Here is a 27,736-nt window from a genome sequence, read left to right as displayed (position 1 = left end):
GCAGCATTAAGGAGTTAGAAATGACAAGACTTGGTGATTAAATAGATATGGGGGTGAAACAGTTGCCAAGAATGACTTCTACACTTTCAACTAGAACAGTAAATGGCAGCAGTAAATCATTAATAATCAGATTTTTAAATAGTGCAGTTTAAATGATTAAGATGATGATTTTGATGATATCTGCAATGCCCTATATGTTCAAGTGCCTTTTGAATAACATAAATTACAATCATTATAAGAATTATATTTTATAAGATTCATATACTCTGAAAATTCGCCTGATGAGACCACCAACCCTGCTTAAGAAACTGATGGCTTTCTACCATCTGTGGGATAAAGTCCAATCCCTGTGTGTTCTGCTGTCCAGTCTCCTTCCAATCAGGATTCCAACTCTCAAGGCTCATGGCCCACGGCCCATGCCCCACACCCTAACCCCACTGCAGGCACATGGAACTTCCTGCTCTTTCCCAAATATAACATACACTTTTATTTCTGGAAGCCTCATCTCCCTGGACAGTGAGTTAAGCTCGCATTCATTTAAGACCCATATCGAATGTCACCTCCTTTTCAAAGAAGCCTTCCCCAGTCCCCCCAGGCAGACTGCATGCTCCCTCTTCTCAGAGCCCTTACATTTTGAAGGCCCCATATCATAGTTCTCATCACAGTCTGTAATCACCTGTTTCTGTTCCCTCAACTTATCCATGAGTTTCCTGAGAAAGAAGACTTCACCTCATCCTCATGCTATGCCCAGGGCCTACCAAACAGGAGCCACAGGGTGCTTGTGCAGCTGAGCATCGGAAGGTCAATCCCAGACTGCTGGAATGGTCAGTTATGGGCCTGGGATAGGCTTTGGGAAGGGAATGGCCAAAGTGTTCCATAGCACAGCCTCTCCTTTACTAACTAAGCATCTCATTCCTGTGCTTGTATAACCTCAGCAAAATGACAAATGACCTCATGCCATAGATCTTTGGGTTGCCCTCAAAGTCAAAACCATAAATGTTAATTCTGTGAAGGCCAAGCAAAGGTCTACTACTTTTCCAGAAGCTTCACCTAACAGCAAACAACACAGATGTTGTGATATAGTTGCTTAAGGACAAAGTTTCCTGAATCCCAAAAACCCAACATTGCTTTTTGCAGACTGTCAAGATCCACATCAACGGGCTTATAGGTGAAAGCCTCTCATGGTGGTCTTCTAGCTCACAACAATACTCCCCTTCTCTGGAAACAAGCTCACCATTGGGGATGAGGCTGGGAGAGTCCAGGGGCACAGAAGGCAGACCTAAGCTTGTAGATTCACTGGAAATGCAGGACCAGGGCCTGTGCCATAGAGCCACACCAGAGGCAGCAACCCAGAGAGAAGGTCTACGCTGAGGTCCCCAGAGCTGGCCAGGCTCCATCCCTCCTAGGTCTCAGATGTTCAACAATTCCTTTGATTCACTGCCATTCCCCCTACTATCTTTTCAATAAACTCCTCCTTTTGTGTGTGGAAGTAGGCTTAAGTTAGTGTCTGTGAAACACAACCAAATGACCGCTAATGCCCCTTTTAGTGCTCTAGGTTCTGCTCACTCAGACTAGATACCTCCCTCAGGTCTTAGCATTCGGCTTGCACCTGGGACGTCTCTCATCTTATTATTCATGTACAGCAAAGGTCTACCACTTTTCCACCGGTGCCTATCTAGCTTTCATGACCACCTTGCCCAACTTGACTCTAAGCCCCTTAGCAGGGCAAGGTCAAAACACTTCCGTATGTTGCCCACAATGGCCAATTATAGCACTTTGCCCAAGTCATTTGTGATTCACTGAAGGACACAGACAACCCAACCAAACGGGAAACTGACTGATGACAAGACAGTTGTGGTCTGTGGGTCTTTACCAGTGTTACAGAGGGAGCCTGCTGTAAAGCACTGTTCCAAGCTTTGTATCTTAATATATACCAACAAACCGATTGTTAGAGAATCTGTTACTTTCTTAGGTGGTGTATTAATTGCATTGTCACGTTGGTTGGGGCCTAGCTCTTGAATCTATTGGCACAACATAGCAGGGGTGAAATCCATTTTTCATATTTCTTGCCTGATGGTCTTCAAAATAATGAAATCTCTGTTTTACGTAGAATGTGCCATAGTGGGGCCCTTCTTATTCCACAAGTATAGAAATAAGAGCCCAGTATAAAGTCAGTTTGGGGCTTCTAAATGATTATTCCCATTTTTCTCTATTAGCCTTCTCTAAGGAACAGTCTGAGAAAGAACGAATACCTGAGTTAAAAATTAGTAGCTTAGAAAGGTTTAGAAGTCTCAGAAGGGCAATATATTTCTTTCCTATTACCATTTTCATGAGCAGGGATCAGGTCAGAACAGTTATAAAAGACTAGAATTTTGCATAAGCTGACAAGAAAAGCCAAACAAGAGTGACATGGAATTTATTCCATTAATTATTAGGAAATAATGCTAGCCTCAGTTTAAAGCCACAGTCACTGTAATTGCACCAAATTACTGAATATTGTTATCCGAGTGCTGTGAATACGCTGTTTCTCAGAAGCTGTGATAAAGGTAAAAGATCATGGGAGGGAACAGAGAGAGGACTGAGGTCTGAGGTCTGAATCCCACACTTGAGCTGTTGAACCTTAGGGATGTCATATCCTTGTCTATAAAACTGGGTGACCTTCTACCTTACACGGCTGTGAGAGTTGAAATCTTTAGCTGTAAGCAGCATAAGAATCTGCTTTTACTCTAGAGGAAAAAAACCAAAACATGCTGTAATCTTATGACACCACCCACAAAAAAGGCCAGTTAGTTTAGTGAAACCCTCTGAGATGGTGAGGAAAAGGATGGAAAAAGATGGGCAAGGGGAGGAGAGAGAAAGGGAGAAAAGAGCTGGTCACATGAGCATGGTAAGAAAAGGACCAGTGAGGACTGCTGGGGTGCTCTCCTGCATACCTTAGCACTGTTTTTATTAATGGGTTCAGATTTAAGCCTGAGGACAAGTACACAGCACCTCCTTAGCTAAACCTCACGGTCCAGTCAAAAGGGTTCACAATGGAGCTACATCATGTGTGATTATCATAAATCCAATAGCAAGTGGTGAAAAAGGAGAAGGAAAAAAACCTTAGCCACCTCACCGTGTGGGCAATTCTGACTGCATTCCACTGAGCAGTGTGTGCCTGGCGCAAATGTGAGAAGTTGAGACAGGAGATCCTGGGGTCTGTGTGCCTCTTACATGGGGAATGTCTCTCTGGACCAAGCATGAATTCTAGAGTTTAGAGAAACGTGTCTTGTATAGCCTGGTCCCCACACACAAACCAGCTACTATGTCTGGTGTTCGGCTGCAAAAACCATGAGCTGTTCCAAAGCTGGGAGACAGGCTGGCTGTGCTGGACATTTCGAGAGAGCTTTCAATGTGGTGCCCTTCCGGAAGGCTCAGTGGGCAAGTCGTACGTATCCTTTGTAATCCTCTGAACTCTAGCCAATGACAAGAGCTTCTATACTTCCCAGCTTGTGCTCCTGCCAATTCCTTTCCAGGTGTGACGCTGTTCTTGCTCCTCTCTATGCATCCTAAATCCTAAGCTTCCTTCAAACACCCCCATAACAAGCTCTCCAGCTTCCCAACAGTGTCCTCCAATAACCCCATCCTAGAACCTCCACCTTTGGCTGGGCTATTCTTCTGGTGACTTGTCATTTGCTACCTTGTGATAAATCTTCATGTTTCATAGTATTTATTTATTTTTGATACTTACCACTATACAAAAGACTATTTAAATATTGTTATTAACTTCATCTGAAGCAACACTGGCACTCTCTAATAGGCTATGTGCCCTGAGAGCAGGTATCCTGTTGTATCCAGAGTAGTGAGTATTTAGTAAGTTCGTCAGCACAGATGAACAAATAAACTTAGTGATCAAGAGCTCAGACTCTGGGTTAGAATCCCGACTCTGCTACATGCAGACCTTGGGCAGGTCACTGGTACTAAAGGAAAACACAAAAACAATTCATTTCACATGTGACCCACCAGGCAGCTGGAAGTGTGCACTTACAAAAGCAGATGGCAGGAAAAGGACCCCGAGCTCATAGGAGCGGATCATCAGCTGGGCACCGTTCTTCTCTAAAGCTCCCCAGGCAGCCTTGGACAGATTCGCGCTGCAGAAACAAGGACATAGAAAGAGCTGACTCAGCGAGGCTTCTCAGTGTGGGTCAAACTTTCACAGCTGCAGGAGCACTGGTCAAAAAAATATTTAGCTGCAATCACATTTATTCAGTTTCTAGCAGAGTTGCAGCACTTTTGAAAAGGATTTATCTAATTGCTAATTTGGGATAGCGTCACCCTCATCTGCATTTTCCCTTGAGGGCAGCTATTAAAATAATTATCTTTCCTTAGAAAGGGTTTTGTTCTATTTAAAACCCTTTCTTTTTTCATGACCCTGGTGTAGCCAGGATTTCTGGTTTTGTTGAATATAAAAGTAGCATTTAAGAAAAAACTATGTTAATATCTTATATAGTTGTATCTTAAACTTCATATCCCTTTTTTTTTTGGCACCAAGCAGTGCTAATTTCTACTTTCAATCTAAAGAAAAGAGCTCTGAGGGTACTAGATTGGTATTTGTATCTGGAAAGAAATGGTACATTCAGAATGTTTTACATAGACAAAGAGTTGTATACATGGGTAAAGTCATATGGTGCAGAAGGAAGGAGATGCAGCACTGATCACATGGGGTGGTGCCAAGATGCACAGCAGGATGCTCAGGAGCAAGAGGACTGTGCTTTGAAGCATGGTCTTTAGAGGATTTCTCTTTTTTGAACAGCAAATTTGGCAGAGAACTATCATTTACTGATTAATTAACATAAACCCACCATAAACATTTTTTTCAATTAGACTAACCCAATTTCTATTTCATTTTTAAAAAGGATAGTAAAACTTCAGCTATTCAGAACACTTAAAAGCCTGACCTTGTAGACAACTGAATATTTCAAGATTCATTCACTGGTGCACCAAATATTTTTCCAAGCTAAGGGCTGGAATTGCTGTGCACTGGAATCAGAAACAGCTATTACGTAAGACAAAAAAAAACTGAGCTCTGTTAAGGTTCCATGGGAACAGTGAGGAAGGGATGTGGAAATAAGGAACTAAGGAAAACTCTCAAAGAAATTAAGCTCACTTAAGCATATTTTATAGAACTTCCTGACTTAAACAGATCATACCAAGGATAGGGTACCTTTCTCTAATGCACAAGGGCCACAATCATGAATGTCACTATAGGTGACGTGTCACAGAGATGTAAAATGCATAAGTGGGATGTTTACAATAAAGAGGAATTATGACTCTAGAAAAAATATTTTCTGCAAAAGTTCAAGATGACAGCTTGCTCCTAGGTCTCTACCTGTTAGTAAAAAAAAGGTGACCTCCTGGGCACAGACAAAGGATTAATGGCAAAAGTAACCAGTGAGTGTGGGGTGGAAGAAGTCTTCCTATGAAAGTTTCTCTCACTTTCTAGATTATGATCTCCTGAGTAACTCTCTTGATTGTCAGCATCATAACCCTGCAGGCCAGAGGCACCTTCTGGAAGGCTTGTTCTCATACTTCCCTCACTAGTCATGTTTTCTCAGCATTCCAAGACTTGAGGGCTTATTCCAAAGTGAAGATCAATGGAGACTGTGAGGACATCCTTTCAGATGGTTTCCTCCAATCCCTCCTTTGTACTTGTATTTGGCTTCTAACAGAACTCCAAGCATCTAGAACACTGAACTCTATCCTGAACATCGGGTGACTGAAAGTCACTTGTAGGTTGCCTATGTGACAAATCAACATTCCTTGAAATATCACCTCTAATAGTTTTTTACGTTCTGAGTAATACTTTGAATTGCTAGCACCGAGGCAGCCAGGAGGATGGGGTATATGTTTCCAAACTCTAACCCCGCCTGCTCCGCATGTACGGGTGGTGTGGATGGGTGTCTGCCAGAGTCCAGCAACAGCACCAGTGTCTTTCAGGAGCCACAGTACATCACAGGGCTGCTTGCAAAGCTCTTCTGCTCCTGAAACTCCACAGGAGTTCTAGCTCCTGCTCTTCTCCACTCAGGATCCACTGTGCATTGCCTGTCCTGGCTTCTGTTGAGAGCTCACTTCTGCCATGTTGTCCCTCTGCCCTCATTCTTCCATCTTCCCTCTGTCTCCTTCTGGATGGGACTGCTTTCTCCTCCCTGTGCTGTGGTTTACTTTGTTGTTGTTGCTGGATGTTAGTGATGCTTCGTCACTAAAGAGGGGTGGGGTATTTAACTTACTTTGGATTCTCTGAAGTACAGAACTATTTTGTAAGATGGAGAATTCTATAGAATAGGATTCTGGATGTTCTACTGTCCACCAGAAACTCTGCCCAAGCCACTAATAAAGTAATGATGAATAAAACAGTAGCTTCTGGGGAACAGGTGTGTTGGTCAGGGTTCAATCAGAAAAACAGAACTAGATTATATACATTTGTTGGGTTAGGGCCATTGTCAGAATCCTGCTGACATAGCCAATTGTAGGGTTAAGTGCAATTGCTATGCTAATTGTCTGGTTGGGGTTATTGTCGGAATCCTGCTGACATAGCCAATTGTAAAGCTATGAGACTATGACAATTGTATGACTAGGCAATTCATAACTAAAGCCAAAATGTTTCATTATTTTAGTTACACTAAATAATGTATTCCATTTGTATTGTCAGAGCTAGAGGTTAGAGCCAACAGACCTTTCAAACCCATTGCACAGACTGGGTCACAGACCCCTCACACGCCAGGCTGGGTCACGGACCCCTCACATGCAGGTCCACGCTAGGTAAATGGGAAAGATCCTGGGAGCCACTAGCAGATGACACGAGCTCAGTCCTTAGCAGTAGCAGCAGAAGCAGCAGAAGCAGCAGTGGTGACGGCCTCTCAGGGCATCCCAGGGGCACTGGTAGCAACAGCCTCCAGCAGCAGTAGTGACCTCCCCATGGCTGCCCGCCCCAGGGGGCATCCCGGGGGGCAGGGGGGCACTGTGGATCAGAGCCACTCATCCTTTATACTTAAGTCCATAACTCAGGACACTTGGGTGCACATGCACAATTACATTGGACAATAACCAAGAAGCACCTGGGTGCACGTGCATATTTACCTCAAATGCTCAGCAAGATCCTGAACATTTGAGGGGCCCTGATCACTTACATTTACTTTCCCTACAACGTTATATAAGTATATATATATATGTATATATATATATATGTATATATATATATATGTATATATATATATATGTATATATATATATATATGTATATATATATATGTATATATATATATATACATATATATATATATATATATATATACGAGATACACATTTTTTATAGAAATTTGACATTATGCAATTGTAGGAGCTGGCTAAACAGTCTTTATAAGGCTGTTATTTTTGCCCTGATTCTGGAGCTAAAGTCTACAGGGCAGGCAAAAGCCAGAGGAAGATGGACGACAAGCTAGAACCACCAGCAGGAGCTGAAGCCCGTGAGGACAGAAAATCATGTCAGTTTTTGTTTTCTCTGGCACTGCATGTGTGGGTATCTTTCCAAAGGCAGGGCCCTTCCTCACAGAGCTAAACATATACACCTGGTGAGGCCCATGAGTTAGTGGAGGACCAGGGGAGGCTACAAGGACCAGCTCCTGCCTCACTTCAACAAGGTGAGCCAGCACAGTGACCACGTGTGAGTTATACACATGGCTGCCCTCTAAATAGCCTGTGAGAATCTCCCTTGGTGCCCACCCTAACAGAAAACATATAAGAAATGGAACTCTAGAAAATGTGGTTCAACCTAGCCAAGCTGACCCATTACCAAGTGTTATAAACTGAATGTTTGTGCCCTCACAAATTTGTATGTTAAAATCCTAACCCCAAGTGTGATGGCATTAGGAGGTGGGGCCTTTGGTAGGTGATTAAGTCACGCGGGTGGAGCCCTCAGGAATGGGATTAGTGCCCTTATAAAAGAGACCCCAGAAAGCTGCTTTGCCCTCTTCCCCCCATGTTAGGATACAACGAGAAGTCAGCATTCTGCAACACCTAAAGAAGGTCCTCACCACAACCCAACCATGCTGTTATTTGACTTCTAGCCTCTAGAACTACGAGAAATAAATTTCTGTTTATAAGCTGACCAGTCTATGGTACTTTGTACAGCAGCCTAAACTGAATAAGACACTGAGCCACCAAACTAAGCTAAAGGTCATTTATTCAGTTAGGCAGTTTATAGGCCCCTTGCCTATAAGAAGCACAATGATGGTAGATTACTGTGCCACAGCTTATGAGGTGTGGCTGCTAATTACAAGTTTGATCTCAGTCTACAATACAAAAATTCTGTCCCAAAGTTTAAGTTTCTAAGAGTAAATTTAATAACATATAACAAAAGAAATTCCTAAAGGAAATCCCAGGAGAGCACAGAAATGGCATGTAAGGTATATGGAGAAGAAAGGAAGGCATATGTTGGGAAAAGAGTCTTGGACCCCCAGCCAGGAGCAGAGGTTTCTGTCCCAGCCTCCCTGCCCACTGCAGCTCTCTAAGCTGCTCCTCTTCTCCCCGGGCTTTAGGTTCCTGTCTCCAGAATGAGGGCAGATGGGCTGTGAGACCAAAAATCCCTTTGCAGGCAAGCCTCCAGTGATGAGAGACACCCATGCTCGCATCTAACCAGAGAGCTCCCCTCTGCCCATGTGCTGTGGTCCCAAAGACGAAATCCCTGATTTTCACTGGATCCTGCCACCAAGGAGTTGTTCCTTGAACATTTCTGATAACCCTGGAGAAACAGCTGCACAACTAAAAGTGGGGGGTGGGGGTGGGGTCATTTGATTAGCAAACCTACTTCCACCTGCTACCTTCATTCCCCTTTGCCAGGTAATATATTCACAGAGTATTCTGCCTACGGCACAGCACTCTTCATAGGTATAACAATTACGTTGAAAACATTCTCCCAGTTTGTTAACTTTGTTTATGAAAACTTTTGCAATTCAGAAGGTCTTTCTTTCTTCTTTGGGGGAGAAGGGGAGTTATCTAAGTTGCAATTTTTTACTTTATAGCTTCTGAGTGTGAGGTCTTGTTTAGAAACATCTTCCTAATCCATTCCAAAATGGTGTCTTTTGATGAACTCAGTTTAAAATATATTTTTGAAGTCCAAAAATGTATCAATCTTTTCTTTTATCATCAAGTGCATTTTATGTCTTATCTACTAAGTCTTTGCCTACTTCAAGGTCATGAGGTTATTCTTGTTCTAGAGCTTAATAGTTTTAGCTTTCTTACTTAGGTCTATCACATATCTGAAATCAATTTTTTTATGGCCCAAGATAAGCTGATTTGGTTTATTATTATTACTATTATTTTTCTGCATGGATAATCCGATTTAGCACCATTTTTTGAAAAGAATGTCCTTTTCCACTGAATAACATGGTACCCTTGTCAAAAATCCTTGATTATGTATGTTTCTATTTCTGAACTCTATTCTGTTCCATCAGTTTATTCTTATGACAATACCACACTCTTACTGTGTTTTTATAGTGAATCCTGAAATCATATAACTGTAAATTCTTTTCTTCGGAACTGTCTTGGCCTTTGCATACTCATGTAAATTTTGAAATCAGCTTGTTTTTCTCCAAAATCGCCTTGGCATGTTCTAAGTACTTTGTATATCCAAGTAAATTTTATAGTCAGCTTGATTTTTACAACAAAACCCACAGATACTGATTGCGACTAAAATAAAATCTATCAATAAATTTAGGAGCAAGTGACATCTTAATATTGATTCTTCCAATCCATGAACTTTGTATTTAATTTCTTTCAGCAGTATTTTATGTGTAGTTTCAGTGCAGAGGTCTTACACATTTTTTGTTAAAATTATTTCTAGGTATTTGATGCTTTTTGATGGTATTTTATTTAAATTCCTTAGCATTTTGCAAAGGCACAATCCTGTCTTTTGCAAATATAGTTTTACTTCTTCCTTCATAATCTTTATGCCTTTTATTTTTCTTTCATTATTGCACTGGTTATGACCTCAAGTAGAATACTGCAAAGAATCTCACTTTGTCTTCAATCTATGATATGATTTCAATAAGACTTTCCCACATACCACTGTCCTGAAATCACTCAGTCATCAAAAACCTATACACTAACATATCCAAAGGAAACTGCTATGATCTCATCTTAATCTCTCAGTAGCATGTGACTTCTACCACCACCACCCATCCTCCCCCACTTCCCAGGCTTAACTGAAATATAGTATTTTTCCTAGACTTCTACACTTTGGCTTTCTTTTTGCTGCCAACCTTGCTGGTCACTCCTTTTCTTCTGCCTGATCTCTCAGTATTGAAATGTCAGGAATCAGCCCTACCTCATGTCAAGATTTTAACATAGACATTGGTTCCAGGTTCCTGAAGAGACTGGCAGAAAACAAAATCTATCTGGAGGTACAGAGGTCCACTCAAGTTACAAAAAATTCTTATTGTTAAAGCCTTAATGAAGAGACACTCATAGTCCAAAATTTTAAAACAAAGAAAATAATCCAAGTCCATCACGAGCAAAAGACAATACAAAACAGGATTAGACCTCCAATAATTTCAGATGATTGATCAATTAGATGGCAATTTAAAAATAAGTATACCTAAAATGATCTGAAAGTGAAAGAAATACAAAGGAAACCCTGAAACAAGGAAAAAGCAAATCAGATAATAATAGGAGCTAATACACAGCACCTACTACTACCTGCCAGGCATTGCTTTCATCCCTTTACATATTCTAATTCTATTAATCCTCATTCTAATATTATTATTATACTATTATTATCCTTATATAACAGACAAGAAAGCTGAAGTTAAGTAATTTACCCAGGTAGTTTTACAGGTAGTAAGTGGTAGAGTAAGAACTTGGAGCCCTAAACCATGAAGTATTTGGTATCTTAGAAGGTCCAAAGTGAAAAATAAAGCCACTGAAATGAAAAACTCCACTGATGAATAAAATAGCACATTAGTAACAGTTAAAAACAAAATTAATGAACTAGAAGAGAGATCTGAAGAAATCAGGTAGCATGGAACCCAGAGGCAAAGAGATGGAAAATAAGACACTGAAGGTGGAATGAGAGGGTCTAACAAGCACCTAGTAAGAGTTATAAATGAGAAGTAAAAAGGTGAGAGTCAATATGCTAAGAGATAATAGCCAATAATTTTAAGAATTGCTGAAAAATCAGATTTTCAGATTGATGAAGATCAACAAATCCTGCTAAGATGAAATAAAAATAAAGCCACACCTATTTAACCATTGTAGTTAAACTTCAGAACACCAAAGATAAAGAAAATCTTAGAAGCAGCCATACAAAAAAGATGAATTTCCCATAAAGAAACAATTAGATAGCAACTTCAACAGCAACAACTGTGTGCAAAAGCCAGTGGGAAAAGTTTTTTAAAGAACTGGGAGAAAATAAGTCAACTCAGAATTTTAAATCCAGTTAAATTATCACTCAAAAATGTGGGCAAAAATAAAGGCAGTTTTAGAAAAACAAACCAGAGAGCTTATTGCCAGTAAGAGAGGGCTTCAATAAAATCACTATAAAGGATATATTGCAGGAAATAAAACCAAATTCCAGGAAAAAGAGGGAGCAAAGAAATGAGTAAACTTGTGTGTAACTGTAAACAAAAAATAGACAAAAATAACTGTCGAATAATAACTGATTAATTTTGAAAGCCTAAAACAAGATGAAATGGAGAATAATAACGTTGACAAGAAAAGGTAATGGGAATTAGAATTCTACATTTCTTGGCTGCTTGGAAGGAGAAAACACACTGATGAACTAGATTCTTAAACAATCAAATTTTAAGATAAAAAATGGACTATACTTTTCAAATTAATAGAAGAAAAAGGAATAAAGAGAACTTGATGAGTCAATAGAAGGGAGAAAAAGGAGAGGCAAAGAAAGAAAAACATGGAAACTAGAAAGCAGAAAGTAAAATTATAGACAATTAGAAATCTTTTAGTACTGACATTAAATGTAAATGCATCAAAGTTACTTACTAAGAGAGAGATTACCAAATCAGGTTTTCAAGAGATGCCTAAAAAACAAGGATACAGAAACATTGAAAGACATGGACTTCAGATATAAGCCAAGAAAGGCATGTCAGAGATCTTGGAGAGATCACAGACCCAGAGGCCTACAAAGGCAGAATGGTCTCATTGAAGAGGCCTGAGCTGCCCTCCACAGTCACAATGGCTAGGGCCACCTTGGGATGCTGCTCCCAGCACTCTGGCTACTCCAGCTGTAGTTAAATTAGCTCCAGGTGTGGCTGGACCCACAGCTTCGGAACATACAAGCCAGCAGCCTTGGTGGTGTCCATGTGGTGTTGGGTCTGCAGTCTCGTAGAATGCCAGAGCTCTGGAGGCTTGGGAGCTTCCATCCCAATTTCAAAGGATGTGTGGAAAAGCCCAGGGACCCAGGAAGAGATCTGTCACAGGGTCAGAGTCACCACAGACAGCTTTCACTAGAGCAATGCCAAGAGGAAATTAGGGTCAGAGTTGCAGCAGAAAACCCCACCCATGCCATGTCTAGTGGATCTGTGGGGGCAGGACTACCATGGAGACCCCAGAATTGTGGAGCTGCCAGAGTGCAACACCAGCCTGGGAAAGCTGAAGCATGGACTAAGACCAGGAAAGCCATAGGAGCTGCCTAAGGAGTTTGGAACCCACCCCTGCACCAGTGTGCAGAGAATGCCCAACATGGAGTCAAAGTACATGACTCGCCAGCTTTGAGATGTAATGCCTGCCCAGCTGGACTTTGCACTTGTCTGGGACCTGTTACACCTTGGTGTAATTCTCCATTTTTGAATGGGAATATGTACCCTATGCTTGTCCCATAACTGTATTTTAGAATCAGATAACTTGTTTGATTTCACAGATGGGATCTTGAGACTTTGGACCATTGAGCTGAAACAAGATTTATGGGATGGAATGAATGTATTTACCTGTGAGAAGGACATGAACTTTGGGGTTCAGGGGCTGAATGCCATGGATTGAACTGTGTCCCCCATTGTCCATGTATTAAGAGACTTAACCCCCACTGTGAAAGTGTTAAAAGGGTGGGAAATCCTATTATGGTAAATCCTATTATGGTGGGGGCTTGAAGAGGTGATTAGATTGTGAAACCATTCCCTAATAAATGGATTAATTCACTGATGGTTTAATGGAGGCCACGGTCCTGGTTCTAAGAGCTTTAAAATGAGAGCAAGTGAGGAGGTTAGTTCTCTCTCTGCTCTGCCATTCTCACCATGAGTCACCTTGCACTGGTGTAGAGTCACCTCATCAGATGTGTTCTCTGAACTTTGGGTTTCCCAGCCTTCAACACTCTAGGTAACAAATATTGTTTCTCTACCAAAAAAAAAAAAAGATATAAACCAAAAACACAATCCATGAAATAAAAAATTGCTAAGCTGTACTTCATGAAAAACTCATGATCTGCAAATAAAACTGTTAAGAGAATGAAAAGATAAGCCATAGACCAGGAGAAAAATCTCTGCCAAACAAATATCTGATAAAGAACTGGCATCCAAAATATACAAAGAACTCTTGAAACTCAATAAGAAAACAAATCTAATTAAAAATGGGCAGAGGATCTAAACAGACACCTCATCAAAGAAGATATACATATGGTAAGCAAATGTAAGAAAAGATACTCAGCACCAGGTCATTAGTAAACTGCAGCTTAAAACAATAACAAGATACCACTACACAGCTATTAGAGTGACCAAAATCCACAACACTGACAGCACCAAATGTTGGTGAGACTGGAGCTACAGAAACTCTCATTCACTGCTGGTGGAAATGCAAAACGATAGTCACTTTGGAAGACAGTCTGGCAGTTTCTTACAACTAAACGTACCCTTACCATATGATCCAGCAATTGTGCTCCTAGATATTGACCCAAAAAGAGTTGAAAACTTATGTCTAAACAAAAACCCGAACACAAATTTTTCTGGCAACTTTATACATAATTGCAAAAATGAGGAAGCAACCAAGATATCCTTCAGTAGGTAAATGGATAAATTGTGGTACATCCAGAAACAGAATGTTCTTCAGCGCTAAAACGATGTTAGCTATCAAGCCTTGAACAGGCATGAAGGAATTCTACATGCACATCACTAGGTGAACGGAAGCAACCTGAAAAGGCTACATACTATGTGATTTCAACTATATAACATCTGGAAGAAGCAAAAGTATGAAGACAGTAAAGAGATCAGAGGTTGCAAGGGGTTCAGGGATAGGGGAGGGAGAGGTGGGGAAGGATGACTAGATGAAGCAAAGGGGAATTTTAGGGCAGTGAAACTATTCTGCATGATACTGTAATGGTGGATATATGTCATTACACATTTGTTAAAATCCGTAGAATGTACAACACAAAGAGTGAATTCTAATGTAAACTACAAATTTAATTAATAATAATGTATCAATATTGACTCATCAAGTATACCATACTAATGCAATATAATAGGGGAAAGGTAGGGAGTGATGAGATATATGGGAACTCTGTACTTTCCAATTTCTCTCTAAACCTTGTCAAAAAATAGTCTATTTTTTTTTTGGCTAGTAAGGGGACTGCAACCCTCGGCATGGTGTTATCCGCACCATGCTCAGCCAGTGAGCGCACCGGCCATCCCTATATAGGATCCCAACCCACGGCCTTGGTGCTCCCAGCACCACACTCTCCTGAGTGAGCCACAGGGCCAGCCCCTATTTTTTTTTTTAAAGTAACAAACTATTAATATACAGAAAAAAAAAAAAGGGACTAAATAATTTATAATTTTAATGTAATCTCAATAAAAAATACCATCACTTTATTTTCCTGGAGCAAGACAAGTTATTACTGAGTTTATATGGAAAAATAAATAGTGAAACATCAAGAGAATGTGGGGAGAAGCTGACTCTACAGCATGAAACCATGTTACAAAGCCTCTATAATTAGGACAATGTGGAAATGGTGGATGAATATAGACCGAAGGAACAACCAAAGGAACTGAAGAAAAAATCCAGAAGTAGACACAAGCGTATGAGGAAATTTAATGTATGCTAAAAGCAGAATCTCAAACTGGTGAGGAAAAGACAGGCTGTTAATAAATGGCATTGAAACGAGACAGCTACTTCAAAAAAGGCAAAATGTGGTCCGTTCCTCACAGGTAAACCAGGAAAAATTATAAATAGATCAGAGATCCAAATGTAAAAATATAACCTTACAAAAATTAGAAGAAAACATGGATAAATTTCTTGATAACCCAAGAGAGAAAATTTTTCCTAACTATACTCAAAATCTAGACACAATGAGGAAAAGACAGAGAAACCAAAATGAAAAGACAAACGACTTAAATGAGAAAAAAGCATTTGCAACTTATATCACAAAGTGATGTAAATGTGTAAAATATATTTTATATTTAAAGAGCTACTCAAATTGAAAAGAAAATGACTATCAGTCATATAAAAAACTGGGCAAAAGATAACACCTAATTCTCAGAAGAAATGTAAATAACCCTTCAACAAGAAGAAACGGAAAATCCAGAATCCGCTGAAGGAAGCTTGTGCTAAATTGCGACTCCCTGGCTCCAGTGTCACTCGGCCCAGCCTTTCCAGGTCCAATGTCCACATTGTGAGCTTTAGTCCTGTTGTGCCTCCTTTGTACTCACTGCTCAGTACCTGGGGCAGGGCAGCTCTAAAAGCACTTTCCTGACATAATCAGCCTTGATAACTGGTGTAGGACTGCTTCTGGGTGTTGGTTTCCACTGGTTCCAGGCTCAAACCTACCCCCAAAAGAAAGTTAGGGGCTGAAGTATTAACGTTTTTTTTCTCTGTGGATCTGATCTTGCCCACTTTCTATCTTCCATGAATTTCTCAAAATTCTTTTTTTTTTTTTTTTTTTTTTTTTAAAGATGACCGGTAAGGGGATCTTACCCCTTGACTTGGTGTTGTCAGCACCATGCTCAGCCAGTGAGCAAACCAGCCATCCCTATATAGGATCCGAACCCGCGGCCTTGGTGTTATCAGCACCACACTCTCCCGAGTGAGCCATGGGCTGGCCCTGAATTTCTCAAAATTCTAACAATCAGTGGCAGCTTCCTTGTCTTCCAGTGTTCTGAGTGCAGGTAGGGTAGGCAAAAATTCTCAGTCTGTCATTCTGATTTCCACCTGGTCATTATTTCATAGCTAATCCTTTTTTCCCAAAGCACACATGGGCTAGGTCACCCATTTCTTAAATACAATCATAGAGATTCTCTCCTAATATAACTCTGACCTTAGGAACCCAATACAAGTTCAACAGATTTCTGAATAACCTGCTGGCCTGAAGAGGACAGAGCATTTTGTGTTACTTAGAGGTCTCATGCAATCTGGAGGAGTAGTCCGTCCTTTTGGTTTTAAACATCAGCCTAATATACTATTTATGGATCTTCAGAAAAAGATATATGTTAGAAGAGAAAAATTTCATAATTACTCTTAGGTAAAAAATTAATAGCAATAGCTTATTAACATTTAGTCCCCATAAAACATGGTTTTCCAAAGACATTTAGTTCATGTAGATATTAGAACTGTGCCTTAAACATGTTGCTTTTCAGGTTAAAGCATCTCCTGTAGCTCGCTGCTCTAGACCTCCTCTCTGATACGGTCAGTGAAGCGTCTTCATCCTCAGCTTTCCTTTCCTCTCTGCCCTCTTCAAGTCTCCCTAGTCTGACTTCCACACTCAAACCATATTTGTAATTGCCAAACCCAGAGGTCTTTTTATATCCCTTATTCTTCTAGACCAGTGGTTCTCAACTAGGGGTGATTTTGCCAAGAGACATTCAGCAATGTCTGGAGACATTTTTGGTTGTCACAAGTGGAGGGTGAAATGCTACTGACATCTAACGGGGAGTGGCCAGGGATGCTGCTAAATATCCAACAGTGCACAGGACAGCCCCCATAACAAGGAATGATCTGGCCCCGAATGTCAACAGAGGCATGGCTGAGAAACCCTGGGCTAGACCTCACTGCTGCACCAACAGTTTTCTCCTCTTTCTTCGGCATCTCCCTTCCTTGACTCTTCTGGTTATCTCCCAGCTCTCTGATTCAGCCTCTCTTTCAACTGCTGTCCTCCCCACCCTGGGCCCTCTAAATTTATGCTCTACTCTTGGCTCATTCAACTGTCCTTTTCTCTTCCTTGAGGACTTTTCCACTTACCAACTGCAACCACTACCTTGACAAGGATTGACTCCCAGACATCTCCAGTTTTGACCTATCATCAAATTTCCAAACTAGCACCCCCAACCATAAGCTGGATCTATTTGGATGTCACACCTTCATCCCAAACCCAACACTTCAAAAACTGAACCCATCTGCATGCCTTCCCCTCTGAAAACCAGCTCTATCTTGAATTCTTTATGTCCACAGTCTCATTTGGTCAGGCTCAGAAACCTCAGGTCTTTTGGACTTGTCTGCTCCATAGGCAACTATGTACAGCCAGCCACCAAGCTGTCCATTCCACCCTTGTAGCACCCTCTTTCTGTTTCCTATGAGATCCCCTAGTTCACGTCCTTTTCACCTTAGACTCTGGATCTAAATGGATTTCCCTGTCTCAGGCTTCCCATTCTATGTTTTCCTCCAGTAGCTCCCAGAAAGCATCAATGTGTCTTTTCTACTTAAGCATACATAAAGTAAATGCCATAGCCTAGCATCTAGGACCCTCCACAATCTGACCAAATCTATGCTTTTCAATTTGATTTCCCTTTATGCCTTTTTGCGACTCCTCTACTACTAACTGATTTACTGCCTACCTCCAAACATGTCTTGTTTACCACTGCCTCCACGTTTTTGCAAACATCATTCCCTTGTTCAGGATGCCTGCCACCCTATCCACTCCTGTAGGTGCCTGAGCCCTTCCCTCTGCCACAAGCCCCATCTCTTTCAAGAAGCTGATTATGGCTATTACAGCCCACAGATCTCTAACACTGAATCCTACAGATGATAGGTAGGCAAGAAGCATCTAAGTAACTGAAGAAAAGGGAATGGTACATAAAGGCTTAGAAGATACAACTTAAGACTATTTTGTTCATTATAGTTAGAGCAAATTTAGAGCAAAAGTTAAATTATTGATGATTAAGCACAAAATGAAGGCACAGTAAGGTAGTGGGTAAGAGCAGAATCTGAACTCACATACATTTCAATCATGATCAGTGCTGTCCTTGCTGATCTTCAGGTTCCTTACCTGTAAAATATGGTAATATACCTGCCTTATAAAGTTGATGTGAGAATTATGCCAGATAAGGTGTGTAAAGTCCTTGGCACATAAATGATGCTTAATAAATGTTAGCTATCTCCGTCATCAATACTTCGCTAAATTTATAGGTAACTCTAGTCCTTTTCTGTGGTGTGACTCACTAAGAGATGGAATCCTCTGGAAGGCAAGTTCATGCAGGCCTCCTAATCTACAAGTTTTGGTGGTAGACAGGTCTAAAAATTGTTCACCAGATTGTTTCACTGATTTCATAATCCTAGCACAAATCCCTAAGGTGGAAACATAGCAAGCTTCCACTTTAGAAAATCAAGAGGACTTCCTTCACAAAATACAGATATGTGTCACCCAATTTAGTACAGATGAGATATTGATACAGATATATGTCCCCCAATTTTTAATACAGATGAGTGATAAAGTGCTAAGAATGTAATAGCATGGTTAAAATTAAACCAGTTCTGCAGATGTAGAACAATTGTTTGAGATTAAGTATCAAAGAGGACGCAGTGTGTCAGATGTGTTTTGAGAGTGGGTATCATCTTTTATAGATACAGTGTATTAATAAAATGCCAGCAGGAAAAGAAAAATGAAAATGATGACAATGCATGTTTTTAACCAGATAAGCAAGAGCGAAGAACTACAGGAGATGGGGTGTGGGCTTTTGCAAGTATAAATTCTGACAAATCACCAAATAGATTCTGAGAAACTTGTAACTTCACTTTGTTCCTCAGTTAAAGGCATGTCATGACCCCCAAGCAAAGTCCTTCATATCCACACTTAACTCTGAACGGAAGGATAGGACATTAAATGGCACAGTCCAGCCTATCTGTCAGCGTAGTCTTAAAAAGGATCCATCTATCCTTGATCCCATAAATGGAATCATAAGGTCTTTAGAAACTATCACATCAGCATCATAAATCCAAAATGATAAAAATTACTTCAAGCAGGATCAAAAACTGCTTTTCAAATTTCAGGTCAAAATTGGTATTTAGAACACTGTATCAAAGAATTTGAACATGCACTTAGTAGTAATCAATTTTATTTTCTACTAAAAATGTTCTATTATTTTGGTCTACCTCCTCTGATGGAAAGGCAATACACTAAAATTTTAAATTTTAAAAGAGCAACAGACTTGTAAGATTTGGGTTTTTGTTAGCTCCGTTACCTTGTGGTTATGTACTTTGGTTGCCAATTTCTTCATCTATAATACCAATTTAATACCATCTGCTCACTGCACTGGGTTATAATGAGGAATGAATAAAATAATGTTGGTGAAAGTGCTTAGTAAATTGTAAAGCACAATTTACACAAAAGGTGAGGTTTGGAAGGTATTAATACTTTTAAAAGAACTATAAGATGTTTGTTAGAATGGGCCCTGGGAGATGATCTATTATAACAGTTTTTAAAAAAACAATTTTTTTTTAAACCTGGAGAACTCTTTGTTCAAAGGAAATATTTAAAGCAAACAAAAGGCAAGTGTCTCTGGGTGAATCAGAAATTACCTGCACTCCTCTCCCCCTGCCCACTGTTGTGGTAGCCTTGGAAAGGGGTTTCCAGAACCCACAGGCTCTAAGGAACAGTATGAAAAGCTCTTCGCTAGCCCAACCCCTGGTTTTACAGATGGGGAAACAGGCCTAGAGAGCTGGAGCAACTGTCTATGAACAACACTGTGTCTTCAGACAGTGGACTATTTATATAGCCAGGTAAGACTGAAAGGTCAGATAGGTTTCTGGAAAATAGAATTAAAAAATAATGCAAATCTTTCCGTGAACTTTTTGAAGTACACTTGTACGGTCATTATTTGGTCAGGTTATCTTAGAGACCTTAAGAAGGTTTCTGAAGACCCCGCCTCTGATCCCCACCCCCGAGTCTGTGAAGGCTTGGTACCTTGCCTGTTTTCCTGGGTCCCCTAGTGGCATATCCTGCTGGGAACCATTCTTGTCTTTGGAGTCTCATGGTAAATAGCACCAAATACTGGTGCTGCACAGCAAAAGGGAGGTTTCCACTAAGATTTGAGACAGTGTGAGGAACGGCCTCTTTGGGGCTAGTGGCCAGCTCCACACAGCCTGACTTGTGCTCTCGACCTCACAGGCAACCCAACTCGTCCCACTTCCTCACTTCCTATTCTCAGGCTGTTACGAGTCCTGCTGATTCTCCTGTAATAATGTCACTGTGTGAGTGCCCCCGTTTTCCATTCCACTGCCACCTTATGGTCCCACATTTGGAATTTTGCATCAGTCTCTCAGTAAGTCTTCCTGCCTCCGTGTTTTATTCCCTCTAATCCATCCCATAAACTATTTCCAGGAAAAGCATATGACTTGGAGGAAACAAAAGGTCTGGATTCAAGTTCTAGTTCAACCATCTACTAGACGAGCAGTGTGAACTCTATACCTATTTCTACATTTACATAATAGGTATTATAATAATATCTGCACCATTTAGATCTCAGAGAGCACATGACAGCATTGTCATGAAGACAGTATGTCAATTATAAAGACCTCAAAAACAGACATTATCAGTAATATTAATAAAATGCTGTTGATTAACTCACTGCTTTGTTCAAAAATGTCGAGTCATGCCAAACTGAAAAGTCTAAAATCTTTTGCCCATCATTCAAGTGCCACCAAAGCTGGTCCCATCTACCCGTCAGGCTTCTCTCCCATCCCTCCATATACAATGTTCCATGCCAGGCCAAGTGACCTCTCCACCTCCCCCAGCACACCGTGTCTCAAGTTCATGATTTCTTCTACCTAAAGTGCCCACCCTCAGACTATCAAACACCTACTCTATCAAGCACAAAAGGCACCACTTCCTGAACCTTCATCTAGTTTCCCCATGCAGAAGTGACCTCTCTTCTCTGAACCACCTCCCCCCTGCCACACTTATTAGTAGGTACTGCCCTGGATGCCCTTAACTGCTATAGTGCAAATTCCCCCAAACACACACTAAAATCTCACTACACATTGATCAAGCTCTCAGTAGGTCAGCAGATCTAGCTATCAATATTCCAAGCTCAGGAACATTTGCAGGCTCATAGCCCAGCATGGTATCCTGAATAGGTATTAAACATATTGTGAATGGCAGAACAGATGAGTAAGAGACTGAATGGTGATATGAGACTTAAAGGCAATGTGGGGCAACAGAAACAGCCAGATGACTCAAGCTGTAGGTGGCATTTATTACCACATGATGATGTGGCTGAGTTTGGTATAAACGCTGGATGAGCAGAAGCCAGAGGAGTTAGGTGCTTAAGAAATTTTTGTCAGCTGCCTGGATGCTGTCTAGTAAATGGGAATTGGATGACCACCATGAAGAAGTGTTTTAAGAAAACACTGAAACTCTACACACTGTACCCCAACAAAGCCTGGCACAGAACAGACACTCAATGAATACCTGCTGAATGAAATGACAGAGGCAGGGCACACAAAAGCTGAGAAAAAGCAGCGGGTGACTCACGGCCAGGTACAGTCATCTGAGCTTGCTCAGTAAGGGTCACAAATGAAGCAACAGCAGAAACTTAAATCTTTCCAGGTGGGCAATGTTCTGGTAAAGCAGGGGACAGGAAGCCAGGGCAGTCTGGGTGGAGGGCCAGGAGAACAAGATCAGGGGTCTGGCCCAGCAGCAACAAATGTGTTAGTGGAGAGGAAATAAGACTGGGCAAGTTGCTGCTTTAGGAAACGGGGCTGCAGGATGTTTTTGAGTTGTATCCTCCCCAGAGCTTTTGTCAGCAGTACCAATCCCAAATCGGAGGGACAACAGGACTACCCCAAGAAGAATGCAAGTTCCTTAAGTGCAGAGACCATGCCTGTCTTGTTCATTATCCATAACCAAAGCCTAGGCAAGAAATATTCATGCCAGACTTTCTGGGTTTGAATCCTAGTTCCTCCTGCTTACCAACTGGGTCATTTGGGGGCACGTTATTTAAGCTCTCTATGCTTCAGTTTTCACATCTCTAAAATGGGGATGATAGTACCTAGCTCCTAAATAGGAGGATTAAATGAGGTAGTGTAAAAAAAAAAGTACTTAGCTAGCATATAGTAAGAACCATATGAATAGCTGCTATTATTTTTGAGGGATTTTCTCTGGGGGCCAGTCCCTGGTGGGGCTCCCAAACAGCACCTCCTCACCTCAAGCCACAGGCATACCTTGTGACTAGCAATGCCCCCTAGGTCAGGGGATCTCAAGCTTTTCCCATCAGGGACAATGCTTCACGAGACCTGGTCACTTGAGCATAGAAAGGAGCATGCTCTGTCTCTGGTCTGCTTGTATCAGAATGCGATAAAGCGAGAGTGGTGAGATAGGACCTTGAATAATCTCTAACGTATAAAGAAAATCACTTGCAGACTTCAGTACTGATAACCGTTATTTGTAACAAAGTACATGAGGCATACCAACTAACCCCAGTATCTTGAAGCTGCAGTGCCAGGCAACCAAGTCTGCCCAATGACATTTACAAGTACTTTTTTGTGTAATCTAATTTGAGTTTCACTAAAAAACTCATACAAAAGAGGAAAAAAGAGACTATTTGTTTCAGAATCAAAGGAAGAGATATTACAAAGTATTGCATAGTGATATTGAAAAGCAGACAGAGGAGAAAACATCTCTTATGTTTCCTCAAAAAGCCATAGTGATTTTGTAGTCAAGCACTTGTCTTGTTTTCTCCCAAAGTGGCAGACCAACATTTCTGCTCATCCTTGACTATCCTGCATTGCCTGTCAGTTGCTAGGCAACTGTACTGATCCAGCCCACGCTGGATACCCACCTTGCTTTCTGCCCACCAACAATGCACAACTTTCCTAACTGTTCTCATCGGGTTTGTCAAGACACCTAGGCACTATCCTCTTAGACAAGGCTTCTTCTTAAAGCTCATCTTTTTGCCTGCTTGGCCTTGCTGTAAGATTTAAATAGTGTACTTGTCATCATGTCCCAATAATTTCCATAACAACAGGCTGCCCATCAAACATGGGATGATTTCATGGTGGGATCAAAACAGATGGAGGAAAATTTTATTAAAATCATAAATAGATTTCCATAAAAGCAGGCAACCACACAAAAGAGTTTGAAATTGCCAGCCAATATAACATTCTAATAAGTTCAAGCTAAAATGCTAGTTTTAAGTTTCTTTAAACATATACGTCCGGATGAACATACTACTCTTGATTAAAATAATTTTGACCAATTTTTAAATTAACCACACATTGAGTTTAGAAAGGGGTATAACAATGGACAAGTCTTCAGGTCATACATGTCAACATGTTACATATACAAAATAGATAAAGGCTTTATGAGCTACTTTCTTAAATTTCTGGCAACCCAAATTAGGACTTGGATCTTTGAATTCTATCTCAACATTATTTCCTTCATAACGTGCTGGCTGATTGGGTAATATCTCCATCTGAGGATTCTGGATTTCAAAATGTTGATGGAGTTAAAGCAATTGAACCCAAGAAACTAGTAGTAGGGGTTTCAGGTTGAGAAGCAGGCTGTCTGGGGAACAGGAGTGGGAAGACAAATTTTCTTTATATACTTTTTAAATATCTATTTGGGAAAAAAAAGTTTTTAAAAGAGTTCTGATTCAAATCTTTATTGGTCACTAACCATGCACAGTGCACAGTGTTAGATACTCAGGATATAAAGATGCATAAGGCGAGGCACCTGCTCTCAAGCAGCTCACAACATATAGAAACAAAGGAACCCACAAAGAATCAACAAGGAAGATGTAAAAAGGGCTATGAAAACACAAAAGAAAAAATAATCATGTCTGCTGAGCTAGAAAAAATTTCACTCAAAGGGGATCACTTGAGTAGACCTTCAAAGAGAAGTATAATTGTTTTAGACAGTGTAGAAAATAAACTTAAAATCTGAGAAGGATTCTGAAAATGAACTGTAGTTAGATTAAGGGGGCACTGTAGTTAGTTACCACTCATTCAAAGTTTTCTGAGCCACTAAAGGCCAGGTACTGCAATAGGCACTGTATTAGTACGGCAGAAAACACAAACATTAAATGAAAAATTACCAAAAGTCAGGATGAGTGCTAGTATTTTGGTAGGAAGTGGTTTCACTGCAGATTTTGATTCACGGTGATGTGGTAACTATGGCAACTATATACTAAAACATGCCCCAGGGTCTATGAAAAATGTTTTCAGTTAGAACCTCAATCATAACACATAATGAAAGAGAAGAAAAGAAAACTGTGACTATCTGTATTTAAAATAATAAATAAAATGGAAGATGAAAACTATAAGGCTAGCATTTTTATAAGATTCCAATTCCCTAACCTTCGGTAGACAGTTTTCACTTGTGTGCACTGTCAATTGGATAAAACAAAGTTCCTACGATGAGGAAGCCAATGTCCTGTACTTATGATGGGTAGAGAAATAACAGGTCATAAGTACTATGTACACAACATAGGAGCCCTACAAAGCACACTTCTAAGGTGAGGAGTGTTTTAGATTAGAAAATGAGATCTTCTGGGATTCTACCAATCTTTTATAAGACCATTACTTTTAACAACTCTACATACACAAGTGCACATGGTTTTTCAAAGCAGTTGTGCTGCAGAGTTATTCCCTCACTCCAATACAGCCGCCTCCTTTGACTCCAAATAAGTATAGAACTTCACTTCTCAAACAGCCTTTGGAGCCTGAGGTTCAGTCTTTTGAGTATATTCAAGAGCAGTTTTAATTAACTATGGAAAATAATCTTCAATTTTGGAAACAGTAAGAAATTATTTCAAGCCAAGGTTGGAGAATAAGATGGATAAATGAAACTGGGTCATAAATACCAATGAGGCCTGTGGAAAGCAGATCTGGAAGAGGCCCCCCCAAGAGTCCCATCCCTGGTGCACACAGCCTAGATAATCCCCATTCCTTGAGTGTGAGCAGGGACTGTGAATGTGATGGGATTTCATTTGCATAATTAGATTAACAATCAGCTGATTTTAAATTAATCCAAAGGGAAATAATCCTGAGTGGGCCTGGTTCTTCCTCAGGAGAGATTCTCCTGCTGGTTTGAAGAAGCAAACAAAGAGGGAACCACAGCAGCTCCTGGGAACTGAAAACCCCAGGATGACTGCCAGCAAGAAAGCAGGAACCTCAGTCCTACAGCCACAAGCAACTGAATTCTGGCGACAATCAGCAAGTTTGGAAGTGGACCCTGAGCTTCACATGAGATCACACCTGGGTCAACAGCTTGATTTCAGGCTGGTGAGATACCAAGCAGAGGACCCAGCTGATGAGTGCCCAGACCTGTGACTCACAGAAACTGTGGGATAATTAATTTGTGTTGTTTTAAGCCTTTTAGTTTGTGGTGATCTATTATATAGCAACAGAAACTATTATAAGGCCCAAAAGAAAGAGTGCCTATTAAGAAACAATACTTATTTGTTAATGTGTCATGTAAACTCACTTTGAAGGAAATTTTGGGGAGTGGCAAAAAGATTTGAGCAATGGCAGTATTTTGGGTCAAAGTACCTAGTTTCAAAAGATGACCACCTTGAAAAGCAACACTTCTTTGGATGTGCAGATCTGGATTATTAAGACAAGGATCTCTTATTATCATGTTAAAAGTCAAAATTCATATTGCTTATCTTCCATTTTGCTTATTATTACCCTTATAATTTTCTCTGGGGAATTTAATTTTGTTGCGCTTAATAAAAAGGAGTTAATTATTCATCCCAAACACAAACATTTGTGTGGTTTGGTAATAATACATTAAAGTAGAAAAGTGTCAAAAAAAAGTTACATTTTTGTAGCTTTTGATGTGCTCTTGGCTAAAATCCAATTCTTAAAACTTAGTATGTCTGCCACTTTGCTGTTGGATCATTACATTTGCTAGGCATCACCACTTCACTTGGATACAGTCCAAGGCACTATCTACAACCCTGCCTCACCACTCCGAAGTGGGTAAACATTAATGCAGAGACAGTAGCACTCACAAGTCAGTTGTCTACAAACTTCTGTATTTATTTTCAAGGATGATGACAGTATCCACCAGGGCAGACAATCTAGAATTAGAGATACGTGGGGCAATTTTTTTGACTTTCACCAGGACTTGGCATTTGGTATGTGAAGGGCCAGGCTACTAAATATCCTGTAATGCATGGATAATCTTGCACAACAAAGTATTACCTTGACCAAAATGCCAATCGTACCCTATTGAGAAACATGCTATTTGAGTGTAAGTTAAAGCCAACTATATTAAAACCATGTCTATTCTAGAAAGTCTCATGGAACAAGCATATTAAAAAGCAATTATTCTAATCAATTCAAATTATAAAATACATTGATGTAGAACTGCCTTCTACAGACCCATGACGGTCGGCTTTAGCTCAAGCGGTTACTTCCTCAAGCCAGATTTCAATCTGTCTACAGACCCATGACTAATAAAGTGTCAGGAAACCCAGGTGACATTAAGGCGATAGTAATTCAGCCCTAAGAGCAGGTGAACAAGGCAAAGTCTGGCCACCTGCTACTGCTCTGAAATCACCCACCCGCCTGCCCCACTCATTCCAGCAACACTCCCTTTACTGTTTCTCAAAAACAACAAGCATATTCCTGCCTCTGAGGCTGTGATGCTTTTTCTCAGCTATCCATCCATTTGGCTCCCTCCCTCTTTCAAGTCTCTACTTAAATGTCACCATATCAGCGAGGCCTTCCCTGACTCTTCTACTTAATGAGCAGCTTCCCCCCACCCCAACCTGGGCACTCACTACCCTACAGCAACGCTGCCTGGGTTTCTCGGGCTCCTTGTTTAACCTCTGTGCTTCAGTTCCTCCAACTGAAAAGGGCATTAACAGATACACTGTAGAACTACTGTGAGGATTATGTGAATTAAAGCATATAATGTGCTTAGAACAGTGCACGGAACTGTTAGCTCTGGAAATTTAAAAATAATACCCTAAACCAGTTTTGAAATAAAGCTACTTAATTCATTTCATTTGACAGAAAAACTTGATCTTAACTCACTGGGTGGCAAAAGTTGGCCTAAGGTGACATAGGGCTACTTATAGTCTTTGCTTCTGACATGTTTGTTTTGTCATGGAGTGCTGGTCTGGATACCACTAGGGATGTTAATATACAGTATATGTACCATATTATCTTCCTAAACTCCAAATACTGAACTGCTTCCGGTCCCAAGGATTTCAAATAAAGGATTATGCACCTAAATTATCATTCCAATTTATTTTTCTCTATAGCATTTATCACCATTTGACATATATAAACTTGTTTTTTTGTGTAACTCTTACCACCAGAACATAAAGTCAAGGACTATGTTTTATTATTGTACTCTCTGCACCTGGAAAAGTGCTTGGTACATAATAGGTGCTCAATAAGGTATGCTTATACATGATATACCCAAAATAGAACATTTTCTTAGATAGAAAGAACATTTTTTCATGGAAGATGGTGACCAGTTGCTCTTCAACCCAGGAGGGATGGCTTGGAACTAATTCATTTGTCTGCCAATAGAACACTT

At 40.5% G+C, this 27,736-nt stretch overlaps 1 protein-coding gene across 4 annotated transcripts in view; it reads right to left on the bottom strand.

The window, feature by feature from the left end:
• TDP1 (tyrosyl-DNA phosphodiesterase 1) overlaps positions 1-27,736 on the bottom strand; it is a 92,746-nt gene that overhangs the window by 22,793 nt on the left and 42,217 nt on the right. For all 4 annotated transcript variants that reach the window (XM_063090760.1, XM_063090759.1, XM_063090763.1 and 1 more), the window contains one exon: positions 4,028-4,130. In XM_063090760.1, coding sequence (XP_062946830.1) covers positions 4,028-4,130 — 103 coding nt within the window. The remainder of the gene's footprint in view (positions 1-4,027; positions 4,131-27,736) is intronic.

The sequence above is a fragment of the Cynocephalus volans genome, chromosome 3 (genome assembly GCF_027409185.1).
Source record: "Cynocephalus volans isolate mCynVol1 chromosome 3, mCynVol1.pri, whole genome shotgun sequence".
Taxonomy (NCBI): domain Eukaryota; kingdom Metazoa; phylum Chordata; class Mammalia; order Dermoptera; family Cynocephalidae; genus Cynocephalus; species Cynocephalus volans.
Note: the sequence above shows the minus strand (reverse complement) of the source record. Positions and strands in the feature narration are given on the sequence as shown.